At 43.3% G+C, this 24,348-nt stretch overlaps 1 protein-coding gene across 1 annotated transcript; it reads left to right on the top strand.

Annotated features, from left to right (window-relative positions):
• The first annotated feature begins 597 nt into the window (after positions 1–597).
• On the top strand, positions 598–22,709 carry LOC139169174 (uncharacterized). The gene is made up of 12 exons (XM_070755001.1): positions 598–670; positions 1,871–1,965; positions 5,334–5,474; positions 6,887–7,028; positions 9,017–9,080; positions 9,198–9,222; positions 12,409–12,510; positions 15,936–16,020; positions 16,492–16,574; positions 18,773–18,913; positions 20,111–20,225; positions 22,642–22,709. The coding sequence occupies exons 1-12, from the start codon at positions 613–615 to the stop codon at positions 22,707–22,709; spliced, it is 1,119 nt and encodes a 372-aa protein (XP_070611102.1). The 5' UTR covers positions 598–612.
• The last annotated feature ends 1,639 nt before the right edge of the window (positions 22,710–24,348 follow it).

The following is a 24,348-nucleotide window of genomic DNA, read 5'->3' as shown; positions in this document are numbered from 1 at the left end:
AGAGGGAAAGAGTGTGCGTGTGAGAGAGAGAGAGAGTCTCCTGCTGATTATATAGCAATGCGGTGTCCAGTGGGACCTACCAAGGGTGTGGCATGACCATGGTGAGAGAAGGGGGATCCAGCTGGGCTAGTGATTGTCGACTCAGCCTTCCATCCTTCCAAGGTCTGTAAAATGAGGAGCCAGATTGTTGGGGGCCAGAGGCTGACTCTCTGCAAACCACTTAGAGGGGCTACTGTGAAGCGGGATATAAGTCTAAATGCTAAAACTGTGGACAAACTATTGAACTCTGGGCTGGAACCTGGATCTGAGTGAGCTTTCCAATGAGTGTAGCTCCCCCTCTTTCGCAGTGGCTAAAGTGCGTCATTGCAGGCTACTTCTGCTGATTGACTGCAATTTGGCAGATCGACTCTCCAGCAGCTCAAGGTTGAATTCAGCCTTCCGTCTTTCCGTGGTTGGTAAAATGAGGAGCCAGTTTGTTTGGGAGGAAATAAGCTGACTCCATTAAAACGCTTTGGATAGGACTGAACACAATGGAGTGTGAAGTTGTATATAAAAAAGCTAAAGGCTATTGTTGTTGTTATTTTTCCTCTCTGCAGGAAAGGGAGGAAAACCATGGGGCAATTTTCTTTCGTGAGTTTCGGCTTGTTGGTTGTGGTCATCTCCCTAAGTGGTGAGTGCAAGCAAGGTCTTTCCTGTTGTATTTGAATCCCTTTAATACTATTAAAATTCACAATAATAAACTAAATAGCTAAAAGCTTGCCAAAATATATATGCATTTATCATTACAAGTTTAGTACTTTCCACTCCTTGTATTGGAGTGATCCCATCAATAATCTCTCCTGAAGTCTCTTAAGCAGTTACAAATCTTCCAGAACTGAACCCTGTGGTTCCCATATTTTGCCCGTCAGCAGCCTGGTTCTTGAAAGAAGCGGGGTGGCGCAGTGGTTAGAGTGCAGCACTTCAGGCTACTTCGGCTAACCGCTAGCTGTAGTTCAGCAGTTCAAATCTCACCACTGGCTCAAGGTTGACTCAACCTTCCGTCCTTCTGAGCGGGGGAGTCAAATGAGGACCCAGAATGTTGGGGACAATAGGCTGATTCTGTAAAGCCACTTGGAGAGGGTTGTAAAAGCACTACGAAGCAGTATATAAGTCTAAATGCTATTGCTATTGCTAACTGAATTTCTGGCTTAGCACATTTACACAATTCCCTGAATGATACAACTAAAGCAGAAAGGTTCTCACAAGACTTTCAATTTCAAGACAATTAACCTAAGCCAGGGGCAGGCAAAGACGGCTCTTCCATGACTCGTGGACTTCAACTCCCAGAATTCCTGAGCCAATCATGCAAGCTCAGGAATTCTGGGAGTTGGAGTCCACATGTCATAGAAGAGCCAACTTGACCTACCCCTGACCCAAGTTAACCCTAAATTTCTTTGAGAGGGTAGATACTGAAGCTGAAGCCTCTTTGGCCATCAAATGAGAAGAGAGGACTCTTTGGAAAAGCCGCCAAGGATGTTGGGAAAGATGGAAAGCAAAAGGAGAGGGGGACAGCAGAGGAGGAGAGGGTTAGCTAGTGTCATCAATGCAATGAACATGAGTTTGGGCAAACTCATCTGGGGTAATGGACAATGGGTGGATGACATGCTATTGTCCATCAGGTTGTGAAGAGCTAGATATGACTTAGCCACTAATCAACAACAGCCAAATGTGGAAGTTTGTGCATGCAGCTGTTGCATCAATTTACTGCCATGAAAGATGTTTGCAACCCAACAGGCCAAGAATGTTCTTAAGACACAGCTGTCTCCTCCTCCTCCTCCTCCTCCTTTTCTCCTGGCCTTCCTCTGATTGCAATTTCTATCTTCCCACACAGGAGTGAAAGGCTGTTGTTGTCCCGATGGTTGGCTGCCAATGAATGAGTTTTGCTACAAGGTCACTGATGAGGCCAAGACCTGGAAAGATGCAGAGGTTAGAAGTGTTGTGTGTCTGTGAATTTCCTCCCCCAGGCATAGGAGGAGTCTAGCCAGCGCCTTGCATCGCTCCCAAGCTCCCACTCTGGCTGGGGTGAAGTGGGAGGCTACTAGCACGGGTGGGTGAAAACGTAGCAAAGAACATTGTCAGTACCACGTACTGGAATGGTTGGGTTTTCAATATATGAAGATAAACCAGCAATGTATGTTAGGAGAAAATACAGTAATACCTTGTCTTACGAACTTAATTGGTTCCAGGAGGAGGTTCGTAAGGTGAAAAGTTCGTAAGATGAAACAATCTTTCCCATAGGAATCAATGGAAAAGCCAATAATGCGTGCAAGCCCATTAGGAGAATCCAAAACATTAAGGCTTTAAAAAAAAAGCTGCCAGCAGACGAAGCTGAGGCGAAGGAGTGGGGGGAGGGACAGCGAGAGGTGGCAAGAGGTGGCAGCCCCAACGAAGCAAGGCGAAAAGAGCCTCTCTTCCTCTCCATGGGTCCCTCCCGTTTCTTCCCACCCTGTCCTGCACCTTTCTCCTCAAAAAGAGAGCTTCGTAAGGTGAAAAAAGTTCGTAAGAAGAGGCAAAAAAATTCCGAATCCTGGGTTCGTATCTCGAAAGGTTCGTATGACAAGGGTTCGTATCATGAGGTACCACTGTAGTATTACTTTAAGAGCTAGATAGCAATTATGAGCTAGGCTGCAATTTAGCCATATAAGGGAGTCATAACTACTGCTTGTTGTTGCATTTTGTTGGGTTTTGTTCCTGTTGCTTTGTATTGGATGACATTGTATGGTTGGTTGTTGGTGTTATATATGCTGGTTAGTATTGATGCTCTTTGTTGTGTGCTAATATGACAACATGTTATCTAGTTGTGTGCTAAGTTTTGCTGCTTGCTATTAATATAAGAGAAGAAGCTGTGTGCTTATGCTAAATAATATACTAAATAATATACTAAATCTGCACTTCTATTCTACTAGTTTTTCTCATCATTCCTATCACCCATTTCCTCCCATGTTGACTGTATGACTGTAGCTTGTTGCTTATATCCTAAGATTTTATTAACATTGCTTCTTCATTGCTTATTTGACCCCTATGACAATCATTAAGTGTTGTATCACATGATTCTTGACAAATGTATATTTTATTTTATGTACGCTGAGAGCATATGCACCAAAACAAATTCCTTGTGTGTCCAATCACACTTGGCCAATAAAATTCTATTCTATTCTATTCTATTCTATTCTACTCTATATGTATGCTGTGTGCTAAAGCTGTGAAGGTATATGCTAATATGAGAATATCCTATATCACTGTGTGCTAAAGGGTATATGTATATGGTGTGTGCGGATAAGAGAATATATTATAGTTGCTGTGTGCGAATAAGGGAATATATTATATTGCTGTATGCTAATTGGTCTAATGTAGTTGCTATGTGCTAACAGGTATTGCTATGTGTTAAATGATATTGCTCTGTGTGTATTATGTGTTATGTATTATGTATTATATCATAGTTACGGTGTAATATTAATGATATTGTGTATCTTGTAAATAATACCTTTACTATATGTTGGTTTGTGTTATTGACTGAACAACCACCACTGCCACATATACTCTGTTTCAAATACAGTATTTCTCTCATTGGCTGTCAGACCAGTGAGGATTGCTGACAAACGTGATTTTAGAATAATCTGAAATGCAAGTATTTTATACATGATATACCAGTTTAAGCTTTCATGACCAGTATCCAGGGGTGGGCTGTTGCCTGGATTGGGGGGGGGGAGATGCAGTGGGGTAGCAAATATGGAGCTCCACCCCAGAGCACCGGATTTGCACTGAAAGATGTTGAAAGAAAATGCATAAGCCATGCCCACAGTGTGGTAGTAAAACATCTGGTAGCCCTTCACTGCCACTATCTGTTGGGCAATATCAAAGTTCAGGGTTGAGTGGCTGTCTTGCAGACAAGATGTGTCACTGGCAACTTCAGACTTCCTTTATTCTGAAGTGACGAAGATCTCAGATTTTAAACAATGAATCATGAATTTTAAGTCATTTTAAGTAAGGAGCTGCAGAAAAGCATCCATGATGGTCAACGGATTGAAGTGGCTAGGATCATGCAATCAGATGCCTATTGTTTTCTCTCATGCACAAACATCCACACCCAACTACCCACCCACCCACCCACCCACCCCAACACGACTCTGGAAAGAGTACCGGAAAGAGCAACCAAGAGACGATTAGGGTCCTGGTGCCTAAAACCTATAAAGAACAGTGGCAGGAATTGGGTATGTCTAGTTTTCTGAAAGGAAGAACTAATGTTCCAATATTTGAAAGGCTGCCCCCCCACCCCCAAAGAAAAAGGATGAGGTCAACCTATTCTCCAAAGCACCAAAAGGAAAGAAGCAATGGGTGAAAACTAAGCAAGGAGAGAAGAATTAAGCAGAAGTTGAGAACAATGAATCACTGGAGCCTTTGAAGAAGAGATTGGACAGCCATTTGTTGGGAATGGTCTCCTGTTCCAAGCAGGGGATTTGACTGGAAGACCTCCAAGGTCCCTTCTGGGCTCATGGCCAGCTCCTCTGGTAACAGATTTTGAATTGGATGAGCTGGTCCGTCCGAGCATCGGAGACCTCGGTGGCTATCAGAGGATTCAGACAGTGAGGGAGAAGGAGAGTTGGAAGGTGCTGGGGAGATAGAGATGGAGGCCCCTGCATTGCCTGTGGAACCCCCAGCTAGGGCCTCGTCTGGGTCGGATGAGAAGGGGGTGATTGATGATCCAATCCTGTGAGAAGGATTAGGGGGAGAGAGGAACAGTTGCACAGATGCAGGAGGAGATCTTGACCACAGCTGAGAGTGAGAGGGAATTCGGCAGCCGGCATAAAAGGGGAGGTTTTGTGGGCGTGTTCTTTGCAGGATTTATCGTTTGTGATTTAAGAGAGAAAAAGAAACAGATCCAGAGTATTTCTGTAAACCAACATCCCTGCTTCCTTATAGAACCCCAGCCTTTGGACAATTGACTTCTGAAAGACTGTAGCTCTTGGGAAAAGGAGTGAGCACCTTTGCTTCAGCCCAGTTTGGAGACATTATTTACAAACCTTGGGTGGGGGGGTTGAGACATTCATTATCAGCCTTGAAGATAACCCAGAATTTTTGGCAATAAACAGACATTCTTTTGCTGCAATTGTGGCCCTCAGCCAATTTGTTGAGGCAGTATATTTTGGTGTTTTGGAAAACGCCAGTCTGTGTGTTTGATTTTGTCTTTAATTACTGCTCAGCTGTCATGCCAGGCAAAACACCTTCCAACTCCGTTATTCTGTTCTGTTCTTTCTGATGAATAAGCGCCTTTCTCTGTTGTTGCTCTCTCCCAGGTGTCCTGCAGAATGTTGAAGCCAGGCTGTAACCTCGCCTCCATCCACAGCGAGGAAGAATCAGGGGACTTGGCCCAATACATCTCTGACTATATCACAAAGGGGGGAAATGTCTGGATCGGACTGACTGATGCACAGAAAGTAGGTCCTTTGTATGTATGTATGTATGTATGTATGTATGTATGTATGTATGTATGTATCCATTATTAATTTGTTAGTTTGTTAGTTTGTTAGTTTGTTAGTTTGTTAGTTTGTTAGTTTGTTAGTTTGTTAGTTTGTTAGTTTGTTAGTTTGTTAGTTTGTTAGTTTGTTAGTTTGTTAGTTTGTTAGTTTGTTAGTTTGTTAGTTTGTTAGTTTGTTAGTTTGTTAGTTTGTTAGTTTGTTAGTTTGTTAGTTTGTTAGTTTGTTAGTTTGTTAGTTTGTTAGTTTGTTAGTTAGTTTGTTAGTTTGTTAGTTTGTTAGTTAGTTTGTTAGTTTGTTAGTTTGTTAGTTTGTTAGTTTGTTAGTTTGTTAGTTTGTTAGTTTGTTAGTTTGTTAGTTTGTTAGTTTGTTAGTTTGTTAGTTTGTTAGTTTGTTAGTTTGTTAGTTTGTTAGTTTGTTAGTTTGTTAGTTTGTTAGTTTGTTAGTTTGTTAGTTTGTTAGTTTGTTAGTTTGTTAGTTTGTTAGTTTGTTAGTTTGTTAGTTTGTTAGTTTGTTAGTTTGTTAGTTTGTTAGTTTGTTAGTTTGTTAGTTTGTTAGTTTGTTAGTTTGTTAGTTTGTTAGTTTGTTAGTTTGTTAGTTTGTTAGTTTGTTAGTTTGTTAGTTTGTTAGTTTGTTAGTTTGTTAGTTTGTTAGTTTGTTAGTTTGTTAGTTTGTTAGTTTGTTAGTTTGTTAGTTTGTTAGTTTGTTAGTTTGTTAGTTTGTTAGTTTGTTAGCTTGTTAGCTTGTTAGCTTGTTAGTTTGTATGCTGCCCCTCTCTATGGACTCGCAACAAACATAGAATACATAATAAAACAATTTGATTGAATTAATAACAGTTAAAAGACTTAAAAACATCCTAAAAACTTAAAAACATTCAATTGTCATTCACTCAATCAATAGGTCATTCTAAAGACATTCATTGGTCGGGGGGGGGGGAGAGATCTAATGGCCCCAGTCCTGGCAGCAAAGATGAGTTTTCAAACTTTTTTGGAAAGCAAGGAGGGTGGGGGAAGTGTGAATCTCTGTAGGGAGCTGGTTCCAGAGGGTGGGGCCCCCCACAGAGAAGGCTCTTCCCCTAGGCCCCACCAGCCGACATTGTCTGGTTGAAAGGACCCTAAGAAGACCATCTCTGTGGGACCTCAGCAGACGCTGGGATTTGTGTGGCAGAAGGCGGTCTCGGAGATAATTTGTCAAGGAAATGCATAGCTACTGTCCAGCTGAAGTATCAGAGGCATTCCCCAAGTTCAACCCTGGCTAGTTGTTCCAGGTCAACTAAGCTGGGTGGAGAAAAAGAGGGAGGGGTTTCTCTATGATCTGCCCCTCGAAACCTGCCGTCTGTTCTTTCCTTGACCAAAGCCAGAGTCTCTTCCTAGGTTAACGTGGCCTCCCTTCCATTACAAGACCGTGTCTGGGATTGGACAGACAGATCCAGCACTGACTACCTAGCTTGGGCGGCAGGAGAACCCAACAACCTGAAGGGGAATGAATACTGTGTAGAGATCTTGGCCAGCACAGGTAAACCAAGCTGGAGGGGGGTGGGGTGGATGATGCGCTTTCAACCATGAAGACTTATTTCAACCATCTTGGGATGCCCAGCAGTGAGCAACTGAGGACCTTCGTTGACCTCCTTAGATTCTAAGCTCTCACAGCCCAACCTTCTGTGCAGTCAAGGGAACACAAAACACCCGTGGGATAAACAAAAATGGAACTCACTATTTCTTCAAAACCTCTTTATCTTAACTTACTTCTTAAAGGCCATTATGGTCACATGAGATTTATCTTTTTGTTGTTTCATTCCTTGCTTATATATAGGTATGTATATGTATAGGTATAGGTATAGGTATAGGTATAGGTGTAAATGAAGAGGCTAAAGCCATCACAATCTCTAAAACGTTTAAAATTTATTTAAAACTCTTAAAAATTATTAAGCTTTCATCAGTCCCTACTGACTTCATCAGAGTATTAAAATCCCCATTGAAGAAATGTTTGCTTTTATATAATGCTGCTCAATTAAACACCTTAAACAAGATCTAAGTATTGCCCACAAGATCATATGCTGCAACGTCCTGCCTATTGGTGACTACTTCAGCTTCAATCACAACAACACAAGAGCACACAACAGATTTAAACTTAATATTAACCGCTCCAAACTTGACTGTAAAAAATATGACTTCAGTAACTGAGTTGTCGAAGCATGGAACTCATTACCGGACTCCATAGTGTCATCCCCAAACCCCCAACAATTTACCCTGAGATTATCTACGGTTGACCTATCCAGATTCCTAAGACATCAGTAAGGGGCGAGTACAAGTGCCCTCGAGTGCCTTCCGTCCCCTGTCCTATTGCTCTCCTATATCTCCTATCCCTTTCTTCTATTCCTATATCTCTTCTTCTATTCTTTCATTGATATGTTCTATTACTATACCTTCTTTTCTATTCTTTCATAGATATATTTTACTATGAGTATCTCCTCTATAACCTTCATCATGTATTTTACTATGTGTATATAGATATATACCCACTAAAACCCTCATTGAGTATTGGACAAAATAACTAAATAAAATAAATAAAATAAAATAAATAAATAAATTTAGTCACTAAGTTGACTAAATTGAGCAGCATTATATAAAAACAAGCATTTCGTCAATGGGGATTTTAATACTCTGATGAAATCAATAGGGACTGATGAAAGCTTAATAATTTTCAGCCAGCGTGCTAGAAGTGCAACTATGGCAGAGCACAGCTTGACAGAAAATTCTGGTTGCCTTGGCCTGAGTTGATGGCTAGGTAAGACCATTTTAGCACATGATGTTCTCCACCTCTGGTATCTTCATACCTGTAGAAATCACAGCCATGGAGACATGATTTCTCAAGCAAAGCTTGTCCGGGCCAAGAAATCTCTCAGAGCGAGCAGCTTCATGATTTAAAGCTCTGCCTCTGGACTTGTCAGTTTATTATTTATAACAAGTTCTTGTGCATATAATTATAAAGTATTACTTCTCTACTTAATGGTTAATAACACATAATATACAAAGGAAATCCTGCCATGGTAGGATGGCATAAAATGAAGAGAAGAGTATCTAATTAGTTTTTTACCTTAGACAGACAAAAGGGTTTTAATTACCTTAGGTAAATGGAAGCTTAAATGGATAATTATTTCCTTAAACTAATCCAGGTGCCTAGGCTTGATCCTATCATATCCACAGAGGGCATTCCATATTCTTATAGAGATGGGTAGCTAATCCACATTTTATTCTTTTCCCCAGATACACAGTGAGTATAACTTTTAGACTTAAACAAGGCAGAATAATGAGGTGCTTTTTATTGACAAGATAGGTTTTCCATATCGTTGCAATAATCGGCAATATTGTTTTTTTGTTTGTTTGTTATTTCAATTCCGATGCTGCCTTTCTGCAGAGATTCAGGGGGGCTAACCTAACCTGCAATACTGTTCAGGGATTCTGAGGGACTCACTACTCACTACTTTCTCTTTTTCTGCCCAGATTATATGAAGTGGAATGACCATCCCTGCGACTTCGAGCGTGCTTCCCTCTGCCAGTGCTCCAAGTAGTGCCAGGGGCTCGTTCCCTGCTCCAGGGGGAGGGAAACACCCAGTGAAACCTGGAAAAGCAACCAAGCCCTGCCGAAACCTCTCTTCCCCAATCCTTGGCTCGCTTTCTGTAGCTTGGATGTGATTTTGCTCTTCCTGGTGGGCCGGAAGGTCAAATAAACTCCGTCTTGCATAAATGGCCTTGATCATTTTGGATTCTTGAGAACCCAAGACTTTTTCATGGCAAGGACTGGCCTTAAATGGGGGGGGGGGTGTTTTTCTTCAGAAGAGCCATCCATTGGAGGACAGAAGGAAAAGGGGGGACATGATCGAAACATTTAAATATATTAAAAGGTTAAATAAGGTCCAGGAGGGAAGTGTTTTTAATAGGAAAGTGAACACAAGAACAAGGGGACACAATCTGAAGTTAGTTGGGGGAAAGATCAAAGGCAACATGAGAAAATATTATTTTACTGAAAAAGTAGTAGATCTTTGGAACAAACTTCCAGCAGACGTGGTTGGTAAATCCACAGTAACTGAATTTAAACATGCCTGGGATAAACATATATCCATCCTAAGATAAAATACAGGAAATAGTATAAGGGCAGACTAGATGGACCATGAGGTCTTTTTCTGCTGTCAGACTTCTATGTTTCTATGTTTCTATTTATTTATTTATTTTATTTATTGGATTTGTATGCCGCCCCTCTCCGTGGACTCAGGGCAGCTAACAACAGTGATAAAAACAGCATGTAACAATCCAATACTAAAACAACTAAAAACCCTTATTATAAAAACCAGACATACATACTGACATACCATGCATCCATGCTTTGGTGCTTTCTTGCATGTCCACCCTCATTTTAATTCGAGGATTGAGAACCTGATGGGTCTCAGCACCAATATTGGGTTGCTACCAGAATTATGGGGATGGGGCTGGCAAACATGCACGTCAGCATGAGATTTGGCTTGTGTGCCAAATCTCACATGCGGACATGCGCACAAAGGAGAGTCCTGTGATTTTCACTTATCTTTTTGCTTCCGCGCATGGGCGTGTGCCGGGGTTGCAGAGCTCCATGGGAGGCACACCGCTAGCAGCCATACGTGCAATCCACCCTTGCTCGGCACCATTGCACTTCTCCCAAAAAGCTGGAATATGTGGAGAGCTGTTCATCCTTGGGTGACCTTGCTGATAATTTATTTATTTATTTTTATTTTTATTGGATTTGTATGCCGCTCCTCTCCGAGGACTTGGGGCGGCTCACAACACATAATAAAACAGTAGAAAAACAATCCAATTAATAACATAAACAATCATTAAAAAATTCTAATTTTAGAATAGAATAGAATAGAATACAATAGAATAGAATAGAATTCCTTATTGGCCAAGTGTGATTGGACACACAAGGAATTTGTCTTGGTGCAGATGCTCTCAGTGTACATAAAAGAAAAGATACATTTGTCAAGAATCATGGGATAAAACACTTAATGATTGTCATAGGGGTCAAATAAGCAATGAAGAAACAATCAATATTAATAAAAAAATCTTAGGATACAAGCAACAAGTTACAGTCATACAGTCCTAAGTGGGAGGAAAAGGATGATAGGAATGATGAGGAAAACTAGTAGAATAGAAGTGCAGATCTAGTAAAAAGTCTGACAGTGTTGAGGGAATTATTTGTTTAGGAGAGTGAGGGCGTTCGGGAAACTTCAATTAACAATTCGTACAACAGTCATACTAGGAAACATTCATTGACCAGGGGGAAGCTCTAATAACCCCAGGTCTGGGGGCAGAGATGAGTTTTTAAACTCTTTTGGAAGACAAGGAGGGTGGGGGCAGTGCGAATCTCCAGGGGGAGTTGATTCCAGAGGGCTGGGGGGCCCCACAGAGAAGGCTCTTCCCCTAGGTCCCGACAGCTGACATTGTTTGGCCGATGGGACCCTAAGGAGACCAACTCTGTGTGACCCCACTGGTCACTGGGATTCATGCATAATGCCTACCAATATCTGCTCATCCTTGCCAGGACCACCCCATCCCCAGACAGGCCACAATGAGTCAGCACAAAAGGACCCTACCTACAAATTAAAACAGGGTTCAGAAAAGATCAAGAACAATGTGGCATTTATGTGGAACAATTGGAGCTGGACAAAATTTCATTAGGATCAAGGGGTTCAGAAACTTTGGTCACCATATAGAGTTAGAAGAGTGGGATCAACTATGGGAAAGGAATTATAAACTTACGATAGTGGTGGCCTACAAAGAAAACCTCTATAAAATAGCCACAGCATTTAGACTTATATACCACTTCATGGTGTTTTTACGAATCAGCCTCTTTTGCCCCCCACAATCCGGGTCCTCATTTGACCCACCTGGCGAGGTTGCAAGGTTGAGTCAACCTGGGGCCAGTGGGGAGATTTGAACTGCTGACCTACAGTACAGCTAGCAGTTAGCTGAAGTTCCCTGCAGTGCTGCACTCTAACCACTGTGCCACCCTGTCTCTAAATGTTTTATAGATGGCATTTGCCCCCAGTGAGATTGTCATGTATGTATTGGTGGTATACAAAGATACAATAATATTTATATACGTGATACTAGTAAAAGAGAAACATGAGGACAGGGGATGGAAGGCAAACTGGTGCACTGATGCAGGGCCCTTAAATATTTCCACATTTATCCCTCAAATGTTGGAGCTGCAGCCACAAATCTGGAACATATTACCACATGTGGTTGTTAGAAAAATTCCCCAGACAAGAGAATAAAAGCAAAAGTCTTTATTAACATAATATATTAATTATTATTAATTGTTTTATTTTAATCATTTTATACTGTTTTTATTTTTATTGTAAGCCACCCTGAGTCTCTTGGGAGTGGGCAGCATACAAATTAAATAAATAAACAAACAAACAAACAAACAAACAAACGAATGAACGAATAAATAAATAAATAGATCGATAGATCAATAAATAAACAGATAAATAGATAAGCAAATGGATAAATAAATAAATCTCTAGGTGAATAATCCTAACTGACACAATGGATGTCTCAACTGAATGGAGAAAAGGTGGAGGCAGGAAAAAGTCAAACCACAGCCTTGCAAATATTGCTAAAACATTACTAAATTAAGCAGATAGAACGTTATGAACCGGCTGAAATGACAGTTATATTATGAAAATGTTTGGCCAACCTATGTAGACATCTCCCTATATTTTTAATAGCTACAGACCTTTAAGCCATAATGGGAAAAGAAGGTGTTGACACCCTGGTATTCCGTTTGTGGATTATGTGGCCTGCTGATATAAAAGACATGATCGGGGAAAATCTTTATACGTCCTCTTTCTGCACAGAGAAACACCATCCTGCTCCAACCTCCAATCCTGAGGTGTTTATCTGGGCTTCAGCACTGCAGACAAGGACCCAGAGTTGGACTGAGACATCCTAAGGGACAGGTGAGTGTTGCTCTCCCACCTGGGGGGGCACTGGGTCCTTGATGCCAGTTCCCTGTAGGAAATCTGGAGGAGGGTCTCTATGGCGGAGAGTGCAAGCTCTCTTGGGAATCTCTGGGAGAGAATAAGAGAATGCAGAATAACAGAGGGGCAGGGACCTTGGAGGTCTTCTAGTCCAGCCCCCTTTACCAGGAAAACCTATACCATGCTCTCTATGTGGGGCTACCTTTGAAGAGTGTTCGGAAACTTCAGATCATCCAAAATGCAGCTTTGCGAGTCTTCGGAGAGGGGCGGCATACAAATCTAATAAATAAATATTGGATCTTCCAAGGCATGGCCATATTTATTTATTTATTTATTTGTTTGTTTGTTGTTTGTTTACTTACTTACTTACTTACTTACTTACTTACTTACTTACTTACTTATTACTTACTTACTTACTTACTTACTTATTTATTTATTAGATTTGTATGCCGCCCCTCTCCGAAGACTCGGGGCAGCTAACAACAAAATAAAAAGACAATGTAAACAAATCTAATCTTAAAAACCCCAATTTAAAAAACCACTCATACATACAAGCATACCATGTATAAATTCTATAAGCCTAGGGGGAAGATAAATTTCAATTCCCCCATGCCTGACGACAGAGGTGGGTTTTAAGGAGCTTGCGAAAGGCGGACTGCATTGGCTGCCGATCTGTTTCTGGACACAATTCAAAGTGTTGGTTATGACCTATAAAGCCCCTCATGGCATAGGACCAGAATATCTCCGAGACTGCCATCTGCCGCACGAATCCCAGCAACCAGTGAGGTCCCACAGAGTAGGCCTCCTTAGGGTCCCTTTGACCAAACAATGTTGGCTGGGGGGACCTAGGGAAAGAGCCTTCTCTGTGGGGGGGCGGCCCTCTGGAATCAGCTCCCCCCAGAGGTTTGCACTGCCCCCACCCTTCTCGCTTTCTGAAAAAGTTTAAAAACTCATCTTTGTTGCCAGGCCTGGTATTTTTAAATCTTCCCCCTAACCAATAAATGTTTCTTGTATGATTGTCGAATGAATTGTTGATGGAAGTTTTTAAAATCAGAATTTTAAGGATTGTTTTTTAAATGTATTTGGATTGTAATTGGATTGTTTATTATTACTTTTTGTATATGCTGTGAGCTGCCTTGAGTTCTCGGAGAGGGGCAGGACACAAATCCCATTAAACTGAAACTGAAACTCACTGGTGGTGAATCTTTCTTTGCCTGAGTGCCAAAAGGGCAAATATAAGAACCTAAGAAGAGCCCTGCTGAATCAGGCCAAAGCCCCTCGAGTCCAGCATTCGGTGTCCCACACTGGCCCCCCAATTGTCCATGGGAATCTTGAGCAGAAAGAGAAGGCAGAAGCCACCCTTACCCTGGACCCCCAACAAATGGGACCCGAGGGAATCCTGCCTGCCTCCACCCACATAGAGGCATAGGCACATGGGCATCCGTTTCAATCACCACCATGGATACACTTGGCATCCATGAATCTGTCTCATCCTGCCTTGAAGCTCTCCAGGCTGACAGCTGTCATGACCTCTTCTGGAAGGGAATCCCATCAACCAAGGACCCTCTGGGGGAAGAAATATTTCCCTTGATTTGTTCTCACTTTCTTCCCTCTGAACTTTAGAGAGGGCCCCCTTGTCCTAGTATTGTGTGAGAGAGAAAAGGATTTTTATCTATCCACCTTTTTCAATCCCATGCAGGATTTTATACCCTTCCATCAAGTCCCCTCTTTAAACGCCGTCTTTCAAGGTGCCCTTTTTTGCACCTTTTCCAGTTCCATTCTATCCTTCTTGAGGTGACCAGAACTGTACACAGGACTCCAAGTGTGGTCTCACCATTGATTTTTACAGAGGAAAGGCAACGCTTGCAGACCTGTTTTTGATTCCCTTCCTAATCATGCCAAGCAATGTGCGATAGTGTGTGTGTGCACATGCCCACACCCACAATGCAATGCCCTCCCCCTTTGCATCCGTGCACAAACCCTCCCCCCACGCTGCCCCTTCCCCATCGATGCACGCATGCCTCCTGGAAGCCTCAGGACTTCCATTAGGCCCGTTGGGTCTGTTTTTCGCCCACTCCAGGTTTCAGGAGGCTTTCCTGAAGTCCGTGGGGGGAAAAACCAGACTTACCAGAAGTTCGGTATAAGAGGTATAACAAGCAGGAAGAAGGAGATTGTGATCCCCTTATATAGAGCGCTGGTGAGACCCCATTTGGAATAATACTGTGTTCAGTTCTGGAGACCTCACCTACAAAAAGATATTGACAAAATTGAAGGGGTCCAAAGACGAGCTACAAGAATGGTGGAAGGTCTTAAGCATAAAACGTATCAGGAAAGACTTAATGAACTCAATCTGTATAGTCTGGAGGACAGAAGGGAAAGGGGGGACAGGATCGAAACATTTAAATATGTGAAAGGGTTAAATAAGGTCCAGGAGGGAAGTGTTTTTAATAGGAAAGTGAACACAAGAACAAGGGGACACAATCTGAAGTTAGTTGGGGGAAAGATCAAAAGCAACGTGAGAAAATATTATTTGACTGAAAGAGTAGTAGATCCTTGGAACAAACATCCAGCAGACTTGGTTGGTAAATCCACAGTCACTGAATGTAAACCTGCCTGGGATAAACATAGATCCATCCTAAGATAGTAAAAGGGTAAAATAGTAAAAGGGCAGACTAGATGGACCATGAGGTCTTTTTCTGCCGTCAGTCTTCTATGTTTCTATGTTTCGTTTCTGACTTCCGGGAGGCCCGTTGGGTCTGTTTCTTGCCACTCACAGGTTCTAGGGGCTTTCCTGAAGCCTTGGGAGGGTGAAAACAGCTCCCCCCACCTTCCAAATCATCTGGCTGGCACACACATGCACACTGGAGAGGACATAGGGCAATGCCTCATGTGCCCTCAGATATGGCTCTGTGTGCCACCTCTGGCACCCACGCCATAGGTTCCCCATCACGGCCCTAAACCATTTCAGATAAATGGTTGTCCCATCTCTTCTTCAAACCTGCAGTGATGGAGCACCTGAAACCTCTGGAGGCAAGTTGTGTTAAATTGTCCTCATTGTCAGGAAATTTCCCCTAAGTTCCAGGCTGCTTCTCTCCTTGATAGGTTCCCACCCGTGGCTTCTTCTCTTGCCTTCTGGAGCTTTGCAGAATAGGGGGACTTCTTCTTCTCTGAGAGAGGTCTTCCTGCGAGAGAATTCCTCAGGAAACCCGTCCCCACCCCGGCCATTGGGCAGAGCCACTGGGCCCCCATCCAAGCCATTGCCTGACCACGAGGGGAGAAACACCTGAGCGACTGCAAACCTGCAAGACAAAACTTGGGGTTCTCAGCCTGGGGGGGCAGATTGAATGTGGGGCTCCCCTTTCATGACCAGCTCTTGTTTCCCCTCCCAATTTGCCCCTCTGCAGGAAAAGAAGACCATGGGGAGATTCGTCTTTGGGAGCCTGGGCTTGTTGGTGGTGGCCCTCTGCCTAAGTGGTGAGTTCGAGATGGGTCGATCATATTTGTGATTTATTGGTTTGTGTGTGTGTGAGTTTGATTGGATTTTTACAATGGTTTTTATTTTTAATATGTAATATTTGACTTTTATAATATTGTAACATTGTACTATATTAATTATTGTTGTAAGCTGCCCTGAGTCCCACAGGATTGGGCAGCATAGAATTACATTGAATTAAATTGAATTGAACTGAATTGAACTGAATTGAACTAAACTAAACTAAACTAAACTAAACTAAACTAAACTAAACTAAACTAAACTAAACTAAACTAAACTAAACTAAACTAAACTAAACTAAACTAAACTAAACTAAACTAAACTAAACTAAATTAAATTAAAAGCAATGCAATTCAATTCCATTCCATTCAATTCTGGCCGGGAAGGAAGATCTCCTCCTCTTCCTCCTCCTTTTCTCCCGGCTACCTTCCCACTGAGCTTCCTCTCTTCCCACGCAGGATCCAAAGGCTGTTGCCCTCGTGATTGGCTCCCCAGGAATGGGTTTTGCTACAAGGTCTTCGAGGAACCAAAGAACTGGAATGACTCAGAGGTGGTTGTTGTGGTTGTTGTTGTTATTATTATTTATTAGATTTGTATGCCCGCCCCTCTCCGAAGACTCGACTAGCAGCGTTTGTGTCTGTGTGCTTGTGAATTTCCCAGTTCAGGCAGAGGAGAAGTCTGGGCAGACCCTTGCAGAGCCCCCAAGACCCCTCTGGCTGGGCTGGAAACCCACCAAGGGAGGCCTGGATGCAGGGGTGGGCTGCTGCCTGGACGGGGGGGAGAGAACACAGTGGGGTAGCAAAACTGGAGCCCCACCCCAGAGCACCCAATTTGCACTGAAAGATGTTGAAAGAAAGTGTAGGGCGTCCTGCATAAGCCACACCCACAGTGGGGTAGTAAAAAAGTTGGTAGCCCTTCACTGCCTGGGTGGGTGGGTGAAAAATCAGTAAAGATCATGATTTTAGTGGTTACCCCCAACCATAAGTCCAGGGTCAGTTCTCCCAGCAGAGCGGTAAGCTGAATGGCAATGCCCAATTGGTTGGATTGTAAAATAATAATAATAATTTCATTTTCATTTCATTTTATTGGATTTGCATGCTGCCCCTCTCTGTAGACTTGGGGCAGCTAACAACAGTGGTAAAAGCAACTTGTGACAATCCAATACTAAAGTAGCTAAAAACCCTTATTTTAAAACCAATCATACATACAAACGTACCATACATAAATTGTAGAAGCCTAGGGGGAAAGAATATCTTAATTCCCCCATGCCTGACGACAGAGGTGGGTTTTAAGAAGCTTACGAAAGGCAAGAAGGGTGGGGGCTATTCTAATCTCTGGGGGGTGTTGGTTCCAGAGGGTCGGGGCCACCACAGAGAAGGCTCTTCCCCTGGGTTCCAAGGTGCCAGAATAGAAGCTTTAGTTCCTAACACCAGGGGAAATGGATCTTTTCCCATGGTCTTAGGCAACACCTGTGAAATGGTCGTTGCACTGCCAAGGGGTCCTGACCCCCAGGTGGAGAACCGGTAGATGAAATCTAGACAATAGACTTCCTGAGAGTTTGCCCCCAACTCTGGCTGCCTTCTTCAGACATCTTGGGACCAGGCACAGGAACCAAATCTTGCACCAGGAAGCTCATGCGTGTGAGATTTCTCCGATCTTGGTGGGGTTTCGCTTCATGTTTTTTAGGCTTCATGATTCCTGAGGGGCCACTGTCGTCCCCCCCAGGAACCCAATACTGCCTGGGACCACCTTGATCTTGAAGTGATGGGGATCTGAGATTGTAACCAATGAATAAATTAGCAATAGCAACAGCACTTAGACTTAATATATTATTCAGAGTATAAGACACACGTTTTTCCACCGTAAAAGAGGCAGATAATTTGGGTGCATCTTATACTCTGAATGTAGCTTTTTCCCCCCAACCCTAACCAGGTGCTAACAATCTTCCCAGCTCTTACCTTGCAGGCATTTTCATTGTTACTCTCTGCGAAGAATGTTTTCCAAGCCCTAAGTCTTTGCAGGCTTTTTTCATTGCTCTAATTTGCTCTCAATAAGTTTTTCCCCAGCTCTAACCAGATGCTAACGATGTCCCCAGCTCTTACTGGCTTGCAAGCTCTTTCATTGTTACTCTCTGCAAAAAATGTTTTCCAAACCCTAATGCATTGCAGTGTTTTTTCCATTGCTCTACTTGCTCCGACTGTTTCTTTCCAGGTGCTAATGATGTTCCCAGCTCTTACTGGCTTGCAAGCTCTTTCATTGTTACTCTCTCCAAATAAAGTTTTTTTAAAGCCCTAACCAGGGGATAAAATAATGTGCTGAAGCTGACCAGACTAAGGACGCTGGCCAGATGAAAACTAAAACCTCCCCCAAAACTAAGATGGGTCTTTAGTGCGCCTTATACTACAAAAAGAATACAGTATATGCCACCTAATAGTGCTTCCCAGCCCTCTCTAAGTAGTTTAACAGAGTCTTGGAAGGATGGAGGGATGAGTCAACCTTGACCCTGGTGGGATTTGAACTGCCACATTGCAGGCAGCTAATAGTCCACAGAAGTGCCCTGCATTATTGCACTCTAACCTTTGTGCCACTAAGGTTCAGCGAATACATTCATGATTTAGTTAGAGATGCACATATGAGTAGTTGTTCAAGAGCTGCAGACTCTGGCCAGGACATCCTCGGGGGTCAACAGAATCAACTCTCTGCTCTTTCCCACATCAGTCTGCACCTCTTTTTCTATTCTTGTTCCAGATGTTCTGCAGGAAGCACAAGCCAGGTTGCCACCTCGCCTCCATCCACAGCATGGCAGAATCAGCCGACTTGGCCGAGTACCTGACTGACTATCTCACAAAGAAAACTCAGGTCTGGATTGGACTGATTGATCGACGGAAGGTAGGTCTCTTTCTCTTTCTTTCTTTCTTTGTTTGTTTAATTTAATTTAATTTGCAGGCCGCCCTCCTCCTCGTAGACTCAGGGCAGCTTACAACAATAAAACAAAGTCAACAATTTTAAAATACATAATATTAAGGTGACCTTAGTCCTTTTTTTGTAGGTTCCGTCCTTCCTCGAAAAGTGTCCTCCTACCTCTCCTCCTTTTTGATATTTTGAAACATAGGTTCACCATCACGGGACTAGTGTGTACATGACAGCAGTATTCCAGTATTTGAGGGGTTGCCATGAAGAGGAGAGGGTCAACTTATTTTCCAAAGCCTAAGAAGGCAAGAAACAAAGGATGGGAACTGGATGGGAGCCAGGAGAGGGTAAAAATGCCCTCCCTCATTCCCCTGGAGGCTCTCTGGAAACCAAAAACGCCCTCCAGAGGCAAAAAACAAAGGATGGGAACTTGAACAAGGAGAGAAGCAACATGCAAGAATGTTCGTAACAATGAGGACAATTAACCGGTGGAAGGACGTGCCTTCAGAATTGTGGGGGTTTCATCACTGGATGCTTTGAGAAGAGACTGGACAGTCATTTTCAGGAATGATATAGGGCAGTGATGGCGAACCTACAGTATCTGCTGGCACATGAGCTATTGTCCTAACTCAGCTCCAACACGCATGGGTGTGCTGGGCAGCAGATACTTGGCTCACATAGAGGCTCTGGAGGGCGTTTTTGGTTTCCAGGGAGTCTCCGGGGGAATGGGGGAGGGCGTTTTTACCCTCTCCTGGCTCCAGGAAATCCTTTGGGCCCTGGGGCAGGTGAAACATGAGCCTATTGGGCCCACCAGAAGTTGGGAAGAAACAGGTTGTTTCCAGCCTCCGGGGAGCAGGGGAAGCTGTTTTTGTCCTCCCCAGGCATTGAATTATGGGTGTGGGCACTCACATATGTGTGATAGCATGCACACACACCCTTTTGGCACCTGAGGGAAAAAGGGTTCGCCATCACTGGCATAGGGTCTCCTGCTCGAACCGGGGGTTGAAATAAAAGACCTCCAAAGTCCTTTCCAACTCCATTCTGATTGAGAGATTGAGAGAGGAGGAGAGGTGATATATATTTGCTCTGTCTTGAAAAGCATTCCGCTGTGATCTGAGCCCCGCAGAATCAAATCCTCTTCCTCCGTGGGCTAATGTGGATTCCTTGTCATTCCAGCAACGCAACTGGGAATGGTCAGACAGATCCTGCATCGACTACCTGTCCTGGAATCCAGGAGAGCCCAACAACAATCAGAATAACGAGTACTGTGTCCACCTCTTGGCCAGGACAGGTATGGTGTGCTTCCATTAATGAGGACCCACGTGGTCCATCTTGGAACACTCACCCCCTTGAGAACCTATTATCTTTATTGATCCCTTGGTTTCTAAGCTCTCAACATCCAACGCCCTATAAGAGCAAAGAGAACACAAACAGAAATAGAAATGAAGGCCACGACTCCTTCAAACACTGGAACTGTACATGCATATGATTAAGAATAGGATTGGATGGGATGGGATAGAATATAGAGAATAATAGATAAAAGCATAGGGGAAAATAGCGTAGCAGTAGCATTGGAGTAGAACGAGAACGAGAACTAGAACGACAACTGGAATGAGAACTAGAACAAGAGCTAGAACGAGAACGAGAACTAGAACAAGTACGAGAAGGAGAAGTAGAACCAGAATTAGCACTGCTGTGTATGCTCCCTGTCAGCCTGGGGAATGCTCAGATTCGGAGGGAGAAAGTGATTTAGAACTTGTCAGTTTACCTGATTTAGAGGCAGAGGGGAATGTTAGCGAAGAAGAATAAGATTGTGACGTACACTCATGTGTTCAGATGCATCAAGTGGGCAGGATTGGAGATGGGCTGGTCCCCGCTTCAGACACCACCAGAGACCATTAGAAGAAGTCAGAGGGAGGAGATTTTAAAGTATTTTAGAGAGTGAGGAATTAATTAATTAATTACCTCACATCTGGGAGTGAATGGAAAAGGAGCTTTGATTGTGCCCATTTTGTCCAGCCAAGATGGTGCTTCCCAGTTCAGCTCCGGCATGTAAGCTACTAATCGTGTGATTTATAACCTGTTTTATGGCTTGTTTCGCTAGCACCGATTAGCCCATAAAATTTAGAAGGACTTGTGGAATGCATTGAGTAATTACTTAGAATAACTGCCTAACTGCTCAAGAGGGAAACGAGAATGAACTGCACTGCGCCATAGCAAGTGTTAAATGAAAATTGAAGGAAACAAAGAGAAGCTTTGCTGTGTTTTACAAAATAAGATGTCTAGCACTCAATTATTCCAAGTCTTATCCTGAAACCTGAACTAGAATGAGAATATGGATTCTTTATGGGTCAAGCGTAAGTGGACACATTACAGGGCCATAATCACATAAGGTCCATCTTAACCTTCTTCCCAAAGGCCATTGTTGTTACGGGACATTTAGCTTTTTGTTGTTTCTTTTCTTGCTTAAATATATATCAGACTTCTATCCCGCTCCAGCCAGAAGAATCTCGGACGGATTTAGTGTTTAGTATTCACCTGGAGGGCTCCGTAGCTGTAGTTTTCCTGGTATGTTTTGCAGAGAAGGAGAGAAGGTGCAGGTGAGGTTACCAGCCCCACTTGCATCCATGCTACAAGCAAAGTCCCATGCTGAGAACCAGGACAATCCCAGCAACAACAATACAATTTGGCCAGGGTATCACAACTCTGAGGGTTCCCAGAAAGTAATGCACGCCATTTTTTCTTCAACAATTATTTATTGAACACAATGAAACTTACACACAAGAAAGAATGATGTTTCTTCTACACTCCCTGTTTTTCCACCTAATCTCTGTCCCATTCTATGGCCTTCCTCCAGCGAGACACGAGGGTGTGTAGGCAACCATTCCTAGTTCTAGCCACAAAGCCATTTCTGCATTGTGCAAATCACCTCTTAACCTCCCCCTCTGTGCCCAGTGACTAACCGTACTTCTGTCGACTTCAGATTCTCCCTAAACTGTACACAAACATTTGTGAATGTTCCCAACAGTTTCTTTCTCCGCAGTGAGAAATTCAATGATGACAAGCTGCTTGTAACGTACATCACTACATCAAAACACTGCTGTAACTTATCTGTCTAAAGAAACACAAAATTTACACACGCACTCCTGACAATTCAAATAATGTATATCTAAAGTTTTGCATTCGTACCGTTACTGGGGTACAGTGGTGCATTGTTTTCTGGGCAACCCTCGTACAACCACAGCAGGCGCAGCCTCTTCTGGGCAAGCTACAATGTCTAATTGAGGGGACTCCTTGTAAGCCAGAATGCTGGTTCCCATACACATCAGTCAGGGGTGTTCTTAGCACATGTTTTAAAAAAAGAAAGAAAGAAAAGGGGTGGGTGGGTGTGTCAATGTAAGATTCATGACAGTGAAATCAAAGCTCCATCCAGTTTTCACCTGTAAAAGAGACGGGCTTAAAAACTCCAACTTTTTGATGCCATCTTTTGGCTGAGCAGAGCTTGACAGGCAAAGCCATATCCTGATTTGTTGGCTGGGCAAGCTATCTTGGTTACAGCCACCAGCTGAACCCAAAGCCCACATTCACACATGAAGTTCTCCGCCTGTGGTGTCCTCACGTCCCTCTGCAGATGAGAGAGGAGCCACTGGCATGTTCTTCTGGGACTCTGAGGAGGTCACTGCATAACTTTTCCTTTTGCCGTCCAGGTTACAAGCAGTGGAACGATATGTCCTGTGACGCCGTCCATCCTTTCATCTGTCGGTGCACATTCTAGTGCAAATGGCTCCTTTTCCTGCTCTGCAGTGAGTCAGTGCCTGGCGAAGTCTGGAGAAGCAATGAAGATCTGACGGAATCTCTGCTCTGCACCCCTTCCCTTCATCCGCAAGGGCCAGAAAGTCAAATAAAGTCTATCTAGCACCATTGCCTTCCTTTAATCTGCAGAACCAGGAGACTGTTGGGGTCCAAACCTTTTCTAGACCCCAAGAAGGCTTCTGATATATTCTCACACCCTTTAAAAAAGATAAATACCATATTTTTATGGAGTTTAAGACACACTTTAGTTTTGGGGGGAGGAAAATAGAGGGGAAAAATATCTGCCTATCAGGTTAGTGTCTGGCCAGCATCTTTACTCTGGTCAGCTTCAACACTTCATTTGTTCATTCATTCATTCATTCATTTGATTTTTATGCCGCCCTTCTCCTTAGACTCAGGGCGGTTTACAACATGTTAGCAATAGCGCTTTTTAACAGAGCCAGCCTATTACCCCTCACAATCCGAGTCCTCATTTTACCCACCTCGGAAGGATAGAAGGCTGAGTCAACCTTCAGCCGGTGGTGAGATTTGAACCACTGACCTGCAGATCTAGCAGTCAGTGTTAGTGGCCTGAACTGCTGCACCACCCTGGCTCATTATTTTATCTCCTGGTTAGGGCTGGAAAAAACCTTTTTCGAGTAATATGAAAGAGCCGTCAAGATCTGGGAACATCGTTAGCACTTTGTTAGAGCTGGAAAAAAAACTTAAGTGGAGCAAGTAGTTATTTAAAAAAGCCTGCAAGCTGGGAAGAGCTGGGAAGCTCATTAGCACCTTGTTAGGGCTGAAAAAAAACTGATTTGAAACAACTAGCAATAAAAAAAAAGCCAGCAAGCCAGTAAGAGCTGGGAAAATTGTTAGCGCCTCATTAGGGCTAGAAAAAAAAAGCTTCGAAAAAGCTGCATTGAGAGTATAAGGCCCACCCAAATTTTCAGCCTCTTTTACGGAGGAAAAAAGTGACTCTGAAAAATATGGCAGTTATATGCATAGAATTATACATTTACGCTAAAATTTTGAAACTTCTAAACCCACGTTTTTGCACCCCCTGGAATATTATCGGGCCCCCCTTATGCCCAGTTTGGGATTTCTTTTGGCTCTGGGCCATTGATCTAAGAGCCCTTGGAGCTGATCTGACCCAGTGGGAAGAGGGAACCTTCTCAGGAAAGTAATGTCCTTGCTTTGCAGCTCAAACACCCCCAGAAGAGACATGATTTATGGCTCCCCAGACCCTTCAGGAGGTGCCAATGAACCAGAAGATGGGCATCACGAATGCATTTCGTTCTTTCCGCTTTTGCTGGTTAATGTTTTTGGCCTTGTTTGGTTCAGGGATTCTCCAGCTACCCACCCTGCATGGATCTTTTTCTCTCCGGGGGGGGGGGGGGGGCATTATTTCCACCTATCCATATTTCTCCTCCCATTAATCTCATATTTCCCTCTGAGAGAAAAGGTGGGAGAGAAGGACCCCAGGAAAGGAGACGACAAGGTTGCATTGAGTGTTTTGGGACTGGAAAGTCAACTGCAGACACGACACCCTCTTCCCCCCAAGATTTCTTCAGGGAGGGGCCCTGGACCCCCTGGGAGAGAAAGGCCAAACTCAAGACAAG

The sequence above is a fragment of the Erythrolamprus reginae genome, chromosome 6, assembly GCF_031021105.1.
Source record: "Erythrolamprus reginae isolate rEryReg1 chromosome 6, rEryReg1.hap1, whole genome shotgun sequence".
Lineage (NCBI taxonomy): Eukaryota > Metazoa > Chordata > Lepidosauria > Squamata > Dipsadidae > Erythrolamprus > Erythrolamprus reginae.
Note: the sequence above shows the minus strand (reverse complement) of the source record. Positions and strands in the feature narration are given on the sequence as shown.